At 41.6% G+C, this 14,098-nt stretch overlaps 1 protein-coding gene across 1 annotated transcript in view; it reads right to left on the bottom strand.

Annotated features, from left to right (window-relative positions):
* Positions 1–669: 669 nt before the first annotated feature.
* sv2ba (synaptic vesicle glycoprotein 2Ba) overlaps positions 670–14,098 on the bottom strand; it is a 28,195-nt gene continuing 14,766 nt past the window's right edge. The window contains exons 5-12 of the mRNA XM_015953924.3: positions 11,706–11,795; positions 11,286–11,399; positions 11,104–11,192; positions 10,857–11,021; positions 5,967–6,100; positions 5,673–5,873; positions 4,297–4,456; positions 670–1,829 (exon numbers count right to left, since the gene is read on the bottom strand). Of these exons, the coding sequence (XP_015809410.3) occupies positions 1,646–1,829; positions 4,297–4,456; positions 5,673–5,873; positions 5,967–6,100; positions 10,857–11,021; positions 11,104–11,192; positions 11,286–11,399; positions 11,706–11,795 (1,137 nt within the window). The 3' untranslated portion in view covers positions 670–1,645. The remainder of the gene's footprint in view (positions 1,830–4,296; positions 4,457–5,672; positions 5,874–5,966; positions 6,101–10,856; positions 11,022–11,103; positions 11,193–11,285; positions 11,400–11,705; positions 11,796–14,098) is intronic.

The raw sequence follows: 14,098 nt of genomic DNA, 5'->3' as shown, positions 1-14,098 counted from the left end.
CTTCTACTATGGTGTAGTGTTGGATGCATGCTGTAGAGCTCCATGCTGCCCCCTACAGTTTGGGAGAATATTGGCTCACCGCAGAGACGAGCCGCATGAACCATAAACGCTGCGAGTTGTGAAGCGTGTTCCGTCCGCGAGCCGCATCACCAAGCGGAAAGTGAATGCGTCAAGCATAAACCAAGCTTTATGAAATCCTGCAGCATTATCACTATCAAAACAGCTCTGTTATAGAAATAAGCAGATGTCTGCTTAAGCTGGACTATATCAAACATAAAAAGTATTCACAGAAAACACATTTTTTAATGAAACAAGGATATTAACAATTTTTCATTCTAATATTGATTTTATTTCATTTCTAAGGGTTGGATGTCTGTGAATTATTACAAAATGTTCTGACTGGTGTTAAGCTTTTTGTCAGGGACACTGTCTCTACGCCAGACAACATGGCTGCTCTCACTTCTGTCTCCTACACCTTTCCTTTAATTCTTACTGAAACCTTATATCACACCTGCCGCTTTTCTCCCCCATTCCAACCTGCTTCACACACTTCTACCCTCTTTTCCCCCTTCTCAGTAGCTTTGGACCACAGACATGTTTAATATTTTATAGCAGCCACACACTTTATCTCACACACTCCATACAGCTGATACAAAACAGGACACTGGATCAGGAGCCCTCCGATTTATTCAAGTCATGATGCAGCTACTATGGTACAGCTACTACAAACAAACCTAGATGTACAACAACAAATACAGTAATGATCCACAGACTGTTGTGTCTCAGTGAATTCACAGGGGTGTTGATAACACACACACAGACACACACACACACACACACACACACACACACACGCACGTTACCAATGCAACAAGTTCTGCAGATCAGTTCTTCATCAGAGAGTTAAAATGAAAGCATCATATCAAAAACACTGAATATCACAGTTTTCTCTGTCTCACAGGTTTGGTGTTTATTTTTAGAAAAAGACAAAAAACAAATGAAAGACGGTTCCTTTCCCTTTGTGGCAGACAGATGTGATGGATAAATACTCTGATACTACATCATCAACAGCTACACAAGTCTCAGAACAACGATACGACCAAAAGAAAAACCGTGTGTGGCTGAATTTGGACCAGATGGAGATGGAGGTGAACGTTTTAGAAAAGAATAAAACCAAAACCAGAAACTTTCTACCTTCAATAAACTGGTTGATTAATCATTTTTATCTAATAAGATCAAACAACACCTACAGACACCAAAGACATGTGGAAAAAAACTGAAGGTTGGTTGAGCAGAGTCCATTAGAACCCAAATCAACACGGAACGTCCTCCTCGTCTCTCTTAGAGGGAATGAAATCAAAGCACGACATGGTAACATGAACTACAAACCATTCAAACACATTTAATCTTTTACATCAACCAGATGGTTCTACTCTGTGTGCACACAGGATGGGATGTTTTGTAGGAAGTGACAGAAACTCTGGGCAGCCCGAGGAGCTTAACAGAAAGCTGCCACAGGTGTAGGCAACCGGACAGACACAACTGAGCTTCCATCTCATTCCCCGTCCCCCCAGAGCTCTCCCCCGCCCCCCTGTTAGCTATGTGTCCTTGTCTGGGGCTCCCAAGCCCCAGGAAGTTTGGCTTTTCAGCAGAGGATTTTCTCCCGGGTCTCTGGCAGCTTTAGGGCCACCAGACCTCCACAGACCAAGGCGACGAAGGCCAGGAAGATCGGGATGATCTTTGTGATGCCGATGAAGGCTGCAAAGATAAAGCTGGCGATGATGGCAGCAAATTTACAGATCCCGTTCAGGATACCGAACGCCGTTCCTCTGGGAATCAGAACACAAGAAAGGCTGAAAGTTTCACTGGTCCCTGCTGCAGCTTCTAACAGAAGATGTTCATTATTAAGTTGGAGACGGAGTCATGCTCCAGCCTTCTCTTGCAGATATTACAGTAAAACAGAAAGAGACCGTGGTTTTTTACGAGGAATAACGTCCGGACCACTCTTTTAGTGGCTAACAGTTTTTCCACAGCGCTGCTGCTTTTGCTGATCGGTATCAAATTACAAACTCTGCAGAGCAGCAGTGTTTTCTGGAGCAGAATCTGCAACTCCCTGGACTCACATATGATTGGCTGTTGTGGAAAGTCGGTACAAATATTCTGCAAAAACTTTAAAAAGCTGCTTAAACCTTCATTGTTTTATAGTGGGCATGTCTATATTTATAAAATCAGTTGATGGTTTAAAGTAACTGTAACTAAAGTTACTCAGAGCCACTGTAGACGGTCCAGTCTGAGTTAAGCTGTGGTAGCTGGAGAGGAGCTGAGAGACAGCATTAAACCTTTTTCTGTTTGCTTGTTCCAGTTTAATTCAAATTTAATATATAAGACATCAATTATATAATAATTGTATGTATATTTAACAGTCATGTTAGACATAAAAGGCAGAATCGATTAAAAAAACATTTTAACTTTATCTGGTTACACTGAAGCTTCACGTGCCACAGTGGGCAGTTTCTGTCCCACATGTGGTGAGCTGGGATCTGGCCATCCTACTTAATGATTACAGTCATTTGGAATATTTTCAGATGTTTTTATGTTTGGTGTTTTTTGAATTAGTCTCATAATAATTAATAATTATATGATGATCCCTAATCATTATCTGATTAGTTATTTCAGTTTATTATATTTAGCTCTCTTGAACAATAGGACTGGTAGAAAATTGCTTGCATTTTGCAGAAACATCACATACTTTTTTTTTAATATTCTCAATAAAATAAAAGTATATAAATGTCAGAGGTCACTACAAAACCCACTGTAGAATAGATGCACATCTGCAGCACGTGAGGACCTTGTTTGGGGGGAGTTATTTTAGTTGTTACTTTTTTCACAGCCTCGGAGTTCGTGGCTATGAAAAATAGATGCATGTAAACTAAAAATAAATATATTTTGTTCTTCTATGCGCGCGGTTTGCATTTTTGTACCACGTGGCTTTACGTATTATTGCTACAGCCTTGCTGTCCCGGATGTGACGTAACCCGACATGAAGTGGAAAACGAAGCGATGCAGTATTTAAAAACTATATAAGAGTGTTTAACAGTTGATTAGTTCTTTGTGATACAGTCGTAATTTTATTTTTACAAGGTCTTAAAAAGTCTTGAAAAAGTCTTACATTTGATTTTGATATTCCTGCATATACCCTGGTCTAGTTTGTCCCTTAAATAACAAAATAACAATTAATACATATTATTTGTATAACATTTTGTTCACTTTGATCAAAATTGATAAAAGTGGCATCGTTCCTACCGTTAAACAAAGAAAAACGATTCTTTCTAATCAAAACAGAACTATTTAAGGCACCGCTGCTTTTATTTAGATGCTAATTCGCATTTTGAAGCATTGTGAAGAGCCTGAAAAAAACAAATGCATGCAGCAAATTTTACAGCTTACACACAATTATTTACAAGAACAGAAATACTTTTCTTTTTTGCAACTCTGATATAAAGCACTACAGGTGATCCCTCATTTATCGCGGTAGATGCGTTCCAGACCTGGCCGTGATAGGTGAAAATCCGCGAAGTAGGGACACCATATTTACAGTACAGTACTATATTGAATTATCGTATGATCACATTCTCTTTTTGTGGGTAAAACTCAAGAAAAAAAATTTTTTTACTTGGTTTTTTTATTGTTTTATTACAAAAAGTGCATTTTATGATGAAATTGATGAAAAAAAACAGGAGTTTCTTGATATTTCGCATAGAAAAATGCCGCGAATCGGTGAAAAATACTGCAAATCGGCAAATTTCCCTTGAATAAGGCTCCAAAGAAAAAATCCGCGAAGTCGTGAATCTGCGATAAACGAACCGCGAAGTAGCGAGGAATCACTGTACAACGGTTTGCAACACAATGCATTATGGGTATTATTGCTGTGCCAAGTCCACAGAAGGATGCACCCTCAGGACAATGGGCGGAGCAAGAACACGTATGAGAACTTTAAGCATACTTGCCATGCTATGTACTCAGGACTGGAACAGTACTTGTCACAAGGACCTGAGCACATAAGTTCAGACTAATTCACATTTTAAGAAACTTCCCTTTTAAAGGAGAAATCTTGTTTGTTTCAGTGAAACAATATGATCAATTAACATTACACCTACTGCAGACCGAAGCATTTGTGTTAGGAGGAACGGTTTTGTTGTGGCTGGACAGGTGAAGCGTGTCAAGGAACTATCCAGAACAGGCTAGATATTATGTGTTTACAACTTTTCCACAGAGCAGGACAGAGTAGACGCATACCTCTTTGAGCTGGGGTAGAGCTCCACAGAAATGACCTCCAGTCCGTTCCAGGCCGCCACGCTGACGGCGTAAAACAGACACTGCCAGCATATAACCACTCCTTGGCTAAAACTCAGCAGCAGCAGGAAGGTGCAGGCTGAAGACGCCAGCATCGACCCACCTAAAGAAACACAACAAAACAAAACAATTCAAGCTTTTCTATCATTTTTTTTACCTTTTATACGATTTTAGCCACCATACAAACATTTGGTTTTATTTTCATTCTTCAAGTAATTATTTTTGCTGTTTGACTAAAACATTTGGTTTTGAGGGAAACGGTCCTCGAGCAGAACAATAACTGTTGATAGCAATCAGTCATCATTTTTAACATCAACTTCTGCTCAGTGAGTGATGGTGAAATAGAGCAATAGACCTTTTTCACATTTCCTGTGTTTTTAACCAAAAATACATCAATGGCAGCAAAAACAAATGTTATTGCAGCCTTACTGCAGCGTAGAAGGCTGTTTTTCTTATACTCTGAAGCAGCCCTACCTCCATTTCCATCTGTTTCCAACATCTATCAATGCAAGAAAAAATTGTCTAAGGGCGATCCAGCATGAGGAGGGGCTGAAATTTGTTAATTAAAGGGGAAGTAGCTACTTATGTCTGCAGCAGACTCTTCAGGATTAACTGCTGGAGCTAAGTGTTAGCCGTCGTAACTTGGTTGCAGTACCAAGTCTGTTCTCTTGGAATTACTTAATCCTAGGAGTATACATGTTCTGCACCACAAACGGCAGTTTGTGCAGCACAGGAACTGCCAGGAGCTAGAGAAGGTAAAGAAGGCAACAAGGCGGGACCATGATGCTACGTTAGCCGCTGTTAGCCCCGCAGGTAAGTTGTACTAAGAAAGAAATAAAGAAAATGATGTTTTCTATAGTGCCTCTCAAGATAAGATCATGAGGCGCTTCACAAAAACAAAAATTATGAAAAAGATTTTAGAAAATGACATAGAAAATTTGACAATTGTGATTAAAATGCAGAGAGAGTGAATAGGGAAGAGGGAAACCATTGGTTGCTGGGGATGGCGGAAAAGGTGGGAAGAGCAGAATAAGGAAAGGGTGGTGACGAAGGTCACACCAAAGCCTGAACAGGTGAGTTTTCAGCTGCATTTTAAAGGAGACCACTGAGTCCACTGATCTCAGGCTTGGGGGGGGGGGGGGGGGGGGGGGGCATTAAAAACTATTTATAGTAAATCAGTAAGGGACGATTAGCCTGGATTTTCGTAGTTAGGGAAACTTTACTTGTTTAAGTTAATTCATGTTTATCAAATCAAAGATAAATCCTTTTGTTTATTTTCATCTAGCGTAAAGAACGACACAGGTCACACGTTCTCTCACCTATTATTCGGATCCTTCCTAACTTGTCCATGAACAATGCTGAGATGATGTTACCAGGTAACACGGCCAAGCTGCCCAGGAAGCTGACCATGTAGATGACTATGTCGTTCTCCTCCTGGAAGTTTAAATGGCAGCCTTTCTTTGGGTGGAGGAAGGTGGTGTTGTCCATTCGACAGTTTTTGAACTTTTCCTGCCACAAGTCTGGAAAAGCCGTTTCAAAGGTGATGGGTTTTTACTGTAAACTGTATTTCTTATTTCGATGACATCAGGTGACACTTGTGACATCAATAATACCTGTGTTGTAAAAGACAGTGTTTTTGATGGTGCAGTTCTCAAAGAAAGTGTTAGTTGATTTGACGTCTTCAAAGTAGCAGTTCTCAAACAGGGAATTCTCAAACTTCACAGACTTGAACTCAATGTTTGCAAACCTAAAAGAAGGGAGAAAATCATGTTAATGTCACGCGTGGTGCAGGAGGAGGTTAGGACCCAAGATGCAGAAACCCAGAACGACACAAGGCAGGAGCGTAGTAAAACGTAAAATCCTTTTGTTAGGAGTCAATGTCCAAAAATCCAAGAAGGGGCAGGAAGCCAAGTCTAAAATCAGTAATCCGACTGACAAAAATAAAAAAAGCTCTTTGATGAGCAAAACCTAGAGTTTCACGAGGAGGAACAGAACAACACTGACAACAAATATGGACCAACAAACACTGAGGGACAAGACAGGGTTATATACACAGGCCTGGGTGATAGGAGAAGAGGAGCAGGTGTGTGGGGAATGGGGCACAGGTGAAACTAATGAACTGAGGGAAGAAGCAGAAATAAGCAGGGAGAAAACCATATCTAAATCCTAAACCAAAGCTACTAAAATAACCTGAACTTTAAACACTGTAGAACAAAGACTAAAGATAAATAAACTAATGATAAGTGAAGTGACTAAAGGGAAACCTGAAGAAGCTGGGGACCAAAAGGGGGGCACAGAAGATTAGGGCACGCATGAGGGGAACCAGGAGGGGGCTGGGGACCACAGGGACACAGAACATGACAGTTGAGCCCTGGCACAAAGAAACAAAGCTTTGCACAAAATCCAAGTTCTTTGCTTGGTTGGTTATTTATGTGGTGGAAAAGGTGAATTGTTTAAAACAAAATCTTATACCATTCAAAAGCTGATTTAATTCAAATTGAGTGAAGCCACATTTGTAAGGAATCTGCATTTAGTGGGTTGAGCAGAAAAACCACTCACTGGAAAAACAGGGCAGAGATATTCTGCAACTGGTGGCAATCCCAGATATCCAGATGACACCAAGCTCTATAATCCAGGAGGAGGATGCTCGCCTTCACAGAGCAGGGTTATCTGAGGCCATGTACACATGTAGGCAGGGTTTTCTAAAACCAAACATCCTCCTCACCACATTGTTTTCAATGAAATGTCTAGTTCAATTAAATTCAATTGAATTTAATAAAATAACAAGACATTAAGTAAAACAACAAAAGAGGAATAAAACCATTTAGAGAAAATTAAAATTAAAAACATTAAGAGAAAAAGAGACAACTGTGTATTCTGAACCTCGACTGAGCTCTGCTGAGGTGGATGAGATCTGCCCGGAGTTTGTTAAGGCCCTGGATGTTGTAGGGTTGTGTTGGTTGATGCAGCTCTACAATATTGCGTGGACATTGGATTGGCAGAACTCGGTGGCTGTGCCCCTATTTGAAAGGAACTGCAGACTGTGTTCCAACTTCTGGGGATCACACTCCTGAGCCTTCATGGTACTGGACAACCCACTCAACCTGTTGAGCTACTGCTGCCTTTGGGTAGTGACCGAAAGAATGAGATTGCGGATACAAACAACCAACATTTGTCTTCTCCACAGAAGGACTGGGCTCTCCCTTAGAGATAGGGTTAGTAACTCAGTCATTCGGGAGGGGCTTGGAGTAGAACTGAGAGGAGCATCAAGAGGAGCCAGTTGAGGTGGCTCAGGCATCTGTTCAGCACGCTTCCTGGACACCTCCCTGGTGAGGTTATCGAGGCACAACCCAAAGTCCCAAAGGAAGATCACCAAACATGCTGAGGGGACTATGTTTCTCAGCTGGCCAGGGGAGGAGCTGGCCCAAGTGGCTGGAGAGAGGGAAGTCTGGGCCTCTTTGCTGCTGCCCTCGTAACCCAACTCTGCATAAGTAGGTGAAAATGGATGGATGGACTGAGCTCTCCTCATGGTCATGGCCAGACTATATATTCCCAAATATGGAATGTCTTGTCAGACTAAAATTCAATGTTAAATCAATATAAATTTAATTTCAGAACAATGGGAATGTTTAGTGGTTGGCATAGATTGGATGTTTAGATGAATGGTTGAAATGTTACATAGCTTGGTTGAGATTGGGTCTAAAACACAAATTGAAGGTTCAGAGGAAGCTAATGTTTTTGATAACTGAAAGCTCAACAGAATCAACACAGTTCAAACACAGATGAGGTTCTACAGTTACCTCCGATGCTGCCTCAATTACTGAGGAAGAAGAAGTTGGGTGGATCCTGATGACTTTGTATTTAATAGAATCATATTTGTTTGTTAAGAATCCCACAAAGTCAATAATGTAGAATGCTGTCGGAATAGCTGGCTCAGAGCTTTGATTCTGTGTAAGTTCCAGGGGTTTGATCAAGAGGTAGTCCAGCAATCAGAAGGTTGTAGGATTGATCTCGGCTCTTGGCAGTGAATCCTACTGTTTTGTCCTTGGGAAAAACGTTCAACCACTGTATTTCTTTTTTAGCTAGTGTCAAAAATGGCGTAAACATCTTTCTTTAGAACAAAGGCTTTCAGCACTTCTACTTGTTGTGGGGTTTAAAGACATGTTCAAGTCATTTAGAACAGAGAGAGTCGCAGCGAACTCCGCTTCAGACACCGTCTTCATTGTTTATGAGAAACTGAGCATTGCAGTGTGTGACTTACGCTGCTCAGCACTGATTGGCTCAGTTAGAATTCTCAGGGGGTGGGGTTATTTGAATAGGAGAGTTTCCAGATCCAATGCTTCCCATAAGGAAGCATGGGGCTGGCTGGTCAGGCTACCTCACATGAACACACAACACCAAATGTCTGATAAAGAAGACACAACAACAGCTGTACTTCCTGAGGGCTCTCGGGAACATCAAACTGCCACAAAAACTGCTGTTGTGGTTTTATCACTGCTCCATAGAGAGTGACCTGACCAACAGCATCCTGGTGTGGTACAGCAGCAGCTCTGCAGCTGACAGGAAAGAGCTGCAGAGAGTAATCAAAACTACAGAGAAAATAACACACACACACACACCTGCCTGCCCTGGATGAGTTTTTCGCCACTCGCTGCCTTCAAACACCCACACACATCCGAAAAGGCACAACCCACCCTGCTAACCATCTCTTCTAACACTGCTAAATGATACAGGACAACAAAAACCTACACCACCAGGCTGTTGAACAGCTTTTATGCAAGAGCCACTACTGAACTGAACTTTTGACCCTTAAACTGATTCTGTGTGTGTGTGTGTGTGTGTGTGTGTGTGTGTGTGTGTGTGTGTGTGTGTGTGTGTGTGTGTGTGTGTGTGTGTGTGTGCGTGCGCACATGCGTGTGTGTGAGTCTGTGCATGCATGACATCAATTGTAGCAGTTATTTTTATTTTATATTTTACCAAACTAGAGCTGTCTTAGTGAGTGTAAAGTCAGTTTCCTTGTGCAATGACAACAAAATGATCTTGAATCGTCGTCGTCGTCTTCCTCTGCTTATCGGGGTCCGGGTCGCGGGGGCAGCATCCCAACTAGGGAGCTCCAGACGTCCTCTCCCCGGCCTTCTCCACCAGCTCCTCCGGCAGGACCCCAAGGCGTTCCCGGACCAGATTGGAGATGTAACCTCTCCAACGTGTCCTGGGTCGACCCGGGGGCCTTCTGCCGGCAGGACATGCCTGAAACACCTCCCCAGGGAGGCGTCCAGGAGGCATCCTGACCAGATGCCCAAACCACCTCAACTAACTCCTTTCGATCCGGAGGAGCAGCGGTTCTACTCCGAGGCCCTCCCGAATGTCCGAGCTCCTCACCCTATCTCTAAGGCTGAGCCGGGCCACCCTACGGAGGAAACTCATTTTGGCCGCTTGTATCCGCGATCTCGTTCTTTCGGTCATTACCCAAAGCTCGTGACCATAGGTGAGGATTGGGACGTAGATCGACCGGTAAATCGAGAGCCTGGCTTTCTAGCTCAGCTCCCTCTTCCCCACGACAGATCGGCTCAGCGTCCGCATCACTGCAGATGCTGAACCAATTTGCCTGTCGATCTCCCGATCCCTCCTACCCTCACTCATGAACAAGACCCTGAGATACTTAAACTCCTCCACTTGAGGTAGGACCTCTTGAATCTTGAAAATAAATTTAGCATTATTCTTTGTCGTCTCAATTTGTGACAAAAAAATTTGCTGTTCAAGCTTGTTGAAGGGCATTTTTATAAAGCAGTTTCCGTAATAAGGAAAGGCAAGGCAGCTTAATGTATATAGAACATTTCACACACACAAGCAATTAAATGTGCTTTCCAGGAACAGAAACAAACATGCAAAACAAAACGTTAACTAAATGTGAGGTGCAACAACAGAATGGCTTTGTGCTGTAATTACTCAGAATGGCTCAGTACAGAGAAATCAGATCAATACAAGTGAGTTCGAGACACCGTGCAGCTTCACAGAGTGAAAAAAGGAAGTAACGCCATACGTCTTATGGTCGGAAGTGACAATCCCAGCAGCAACACCGCAGCTCTAGTGCATTGTGGAGTACAGTCACAGGCATGCCAAGCCTGTAGGCAGCAGTAGTTCCCCAAATCTTCTATGTTGTTGCCGAAAAGCTTTCCTGGACAAACTACTAACAAGGTGACGGGCAATAACGGTCCTTAATTTCATCCTTCTCCTGTGATCCTCTACAGAGCCCAGTTACTGAGCTTGTAAGAACACAGGCGTGAGTGTAAACACAAATCGTATATGAGGTGTCAGAGCATTTTTGTCCTGATTCCCAGCATAAGGAGGAGGTACCAGGCAGTTGTAGCTGGTAGTTTAAACATATCACCAACAAGCATCATAACAACAAAGAAATAAGAATCCAAACACACATTTCTTCACTTTTTTCCAGCTTGGTTTATGATCAGTGACTTGTGTGTAAGGGAGGATGGAGGTAGACATACTTGTCATGGATGTACTCTCCCTCCCGATGGACTTGGTTGACTAGAGAAAAATTGAAGTGAAAGCGTTCTACGCGTTCTCGGTGAAACACTCGGACCTTGGACTCGTACTCTTCGTACTGCATGTACTTGATCATGTCAGGGAACCACACTCCCAGCCCATGGTAGCTGATGCACACAGAAACATAAAAAAACACCATGAGCTGTTAGAGTTCTTCCTCTTGATCAGGTCAAAATAGGCTAATCCCACCTGAAGGCCAAGCAGAACCAGACGATGACCAGGAGGAGGCCTTGCAGTCGGAGCTCTGGAGCAGATAAAGACATGACGTTGGCCATCACCTTCAGGAAGAACACACATAACAATAAGAGTGTCATCAAGCACTGATTAGCTAAAGTTTCTGTTTTATATGGAATAAAACACAATTGTTCAACCTGCTGCAACATGGTCATTTTTCTGACAGTCCAGCGCTGGAAAGCTGTCCCAGTGTCACTCTGGATCTCTATGAAATCATCTTCCTGAGTCTGTGGAGTCTTAATGTTGGTGACCTGACCAGCAACAGAGAGACAGAGGCTTTCATCTGCATGATGGACCTTTTCATTCTAAACTAAAAGCAGGGCACTTTTGTTTTATAGATTATTGATGGATTATGCAACAATAGATTTTTTTTAAAGTCTGTTATCAGGTAAATGAAAAAAGAATAAAAAGGTTAAACCTTTTGAAACTTTGAACAACACATAAAATAATTGAAAAATGGTCTCATGTCTCTGTTGTGCTTCTAAATGTAGACACTTTCGCTGAATCCACTCTATCATTGCTTTTGTTAAACACCGCTGGTGTGGAGGAAGGCTCACAGTGAACACTCTCTCTGGCTCTCCTTTGGCTTTCCAGTTGGTGTCGTGAACCTTTCTCAGGATCATCCACGCCTCGTCGTGTCGAGCATTCTGAAAACCAAACACATGTGAATCCTACAAATGTGGAAACTGATTTTTATCTTATCTTTATCAAAATAAAATATATTAGAGCTACACAATGTACTAAACTCTTCATAACACACATCTAAACATGGATGCATGTTGCACTGTGCTACCTGCTCTTTTACATAAAGTCAAAATGAAAAAATAAAAAATAAAACTTATTCCATTGAAGATCATCAGATCATTTTGTTATTTTGTAAAGAGATATTTCAGGAAAACACTGTTTGGTAAATGAAATAAAAACTAGAGCGCCAGGCTGTTGTTAGTTTCACTAGAATAGTCTCAAAAGATCTTAAAGCATAAGATTTAAATTTAGTTTTTTTCTCTCTTAACTTTCGGTTTAACTACAACATATTTTGGCGCCTCAGTAAATATGCAAATATTTTGTTTTTATTCGTGTTTAAGAAAAATAACGCATTTAATCGCAGCTTGCATTTAGAGCATGGCGGAACCTTTGTCATTGCACAACTTCCTCGTAGACTGAATATCACTGACGCACACAACAATGCACAGTGCTAATGGCTACTAAAACGAAATAAAAACAGAAAGAAGTTGCCTTGCTTGGACTGATGCAGAATTTAGGAAACACGTCCGCCTCTTTTCTTAACTTGGAAAAAAAAAACTTCCAGACAACAACGGAGTCCGTGTTGCGGACATTTTTCAGAGATCGTCTCTGCTGCGGCTGCCCGGTGGCACCAGAAACTTTACAAAAGTTGCGGTAAGCTATATTTTTAACATTTACGTAACATCTGTGCAGCGCTGAAAGCACCAGACAGAATAATTCTTTGCCCTAACAGTAGTTTATGAAAGTAGTCAGACAAACGAGAGGCACCTGGCTGCCGCTGGGAGAACGCTCCGTGTTCTCACTACTCTGTAAACAATCACAGACAACGTGTCTTAAAGTTGAAAACAGAAGTTTAAGTTAAAACAGAAACACTCTGAAACTTTTCTGATGATTTTCTAAACAATTCTGTCGGGGAATTCTATGTTTCTGAGACGAGTCTCTGTCTAAACATCACATGCAATACTATCATTAAGCAGCGAGGTGTGTTGAAGCTGTCATCAGCTAAGGGGCGGATGCTTAAGTGCATCGGGGGCAGCGAGGAACGAGGAAGTTGTGATCAGGCTGGAGATCACACCAGATTCGCTGCTGCAGGCATGAATCTGCGGGTCTGCAGCATCCCCTTCTTAACGTGACATCAGGACTTCCCATGTAAGGAAGGTCCGCTCACCTGTTCGTCAGATCATTATTTCCTCGCCATGATCTTTTATCTTCCCATCATCCTCCAGTCATCCAACTGGAACCAGTTAGTGTTCCTGATCATTCTCAGAATATGGCATTCCTGCTCTGGTGTTAAAAGTTAGTACATTTAAGTCCTAGATCATATTTGTGCCAGTTATACTGTCATTTTGAAGGATTATTATTTGTGTTTTTACTATATTATGAGTAGAAATGCTAATAAAAACTCCCAATTATACAAACAAGTGAAACTGGAAAAATTAGAATCTGGTGCAAAGTCAAATTTATTTCAGTCATTCAACTAGACAGAGAGACAATTTAAAGGCCCAGGAACCCTTTGCAGGTGTTTTCTATTTGTAATTATAAATTTTAGTTGATTTGGGTCTTGTTTCATATCACACAGTGACATTTGAATAATTAAAATGCATTTTCTTATTAAAAGCTTTAGTTTACAGTAATAACCATGTCTAATGGTCGATTCTCTGTCTCATAATTTTAATTAAAAGTTTTGCTGAGCACATTTTCCTGAATGATTAAAATGTGATTCGTTTAGATTAATTAATTACAAAGCCTCTAATTAATTAGATTAAATTTTTTAATCAAGTCCCAGCCCTAATATTTTGTTATTATGTTGCTAAAATGACCGAGAACTGTAGCGCATTTAAAATAAAAGTTATTGTAGGCAGACTATTAGATGGAACTCAGTTTGGAAATGAAAATAGCCACAAATGATTTTCTTTACCCTCCTTTGATGTCTGTTGGAATATAAGCTTTACTCAGGCTGATGTCTATTCTAGTCTGAAAGGGAATGAGGAGCCACATGCGGCTCCAGAGTAGCAGGTTGCAGACCAGTGCTTTAGTAGATATAATGAATTAACTGGTCACAGACCCCTGAACTCATTCCAGGTCTCCTATTCTAGTCTGAGGCTGTGCTGCAGCAGGAAGAGACACAACCCCAACGCCAGTGGGTGGGTATTGTCCTGGATGGGAACTGGAAGGTGGGTGGGAAACCCTTAGCAGCTCTTTGCAA

The sequence above is a fragment of the Nothobranchius furzeri genome, chromosome 9, assembly GCF_043380555.1.
Source record: "Nothobranchius furzeri strain GRZ-AD chromosome 9, NfurGRZ-RIMD1, whole genome shotgun sequence".
Taxonomy (NCBI): domain Eukaryota; kingdom Metazoa; phylum Chordata; class Actinopteri; order Cyprinodontiformes; family Nothobranchiidae; genus Nothobranchius; species Nothobranchius furzeri.
This window is presented reverse-complemented; position numbering and strand designations above follow the sequence as displayed.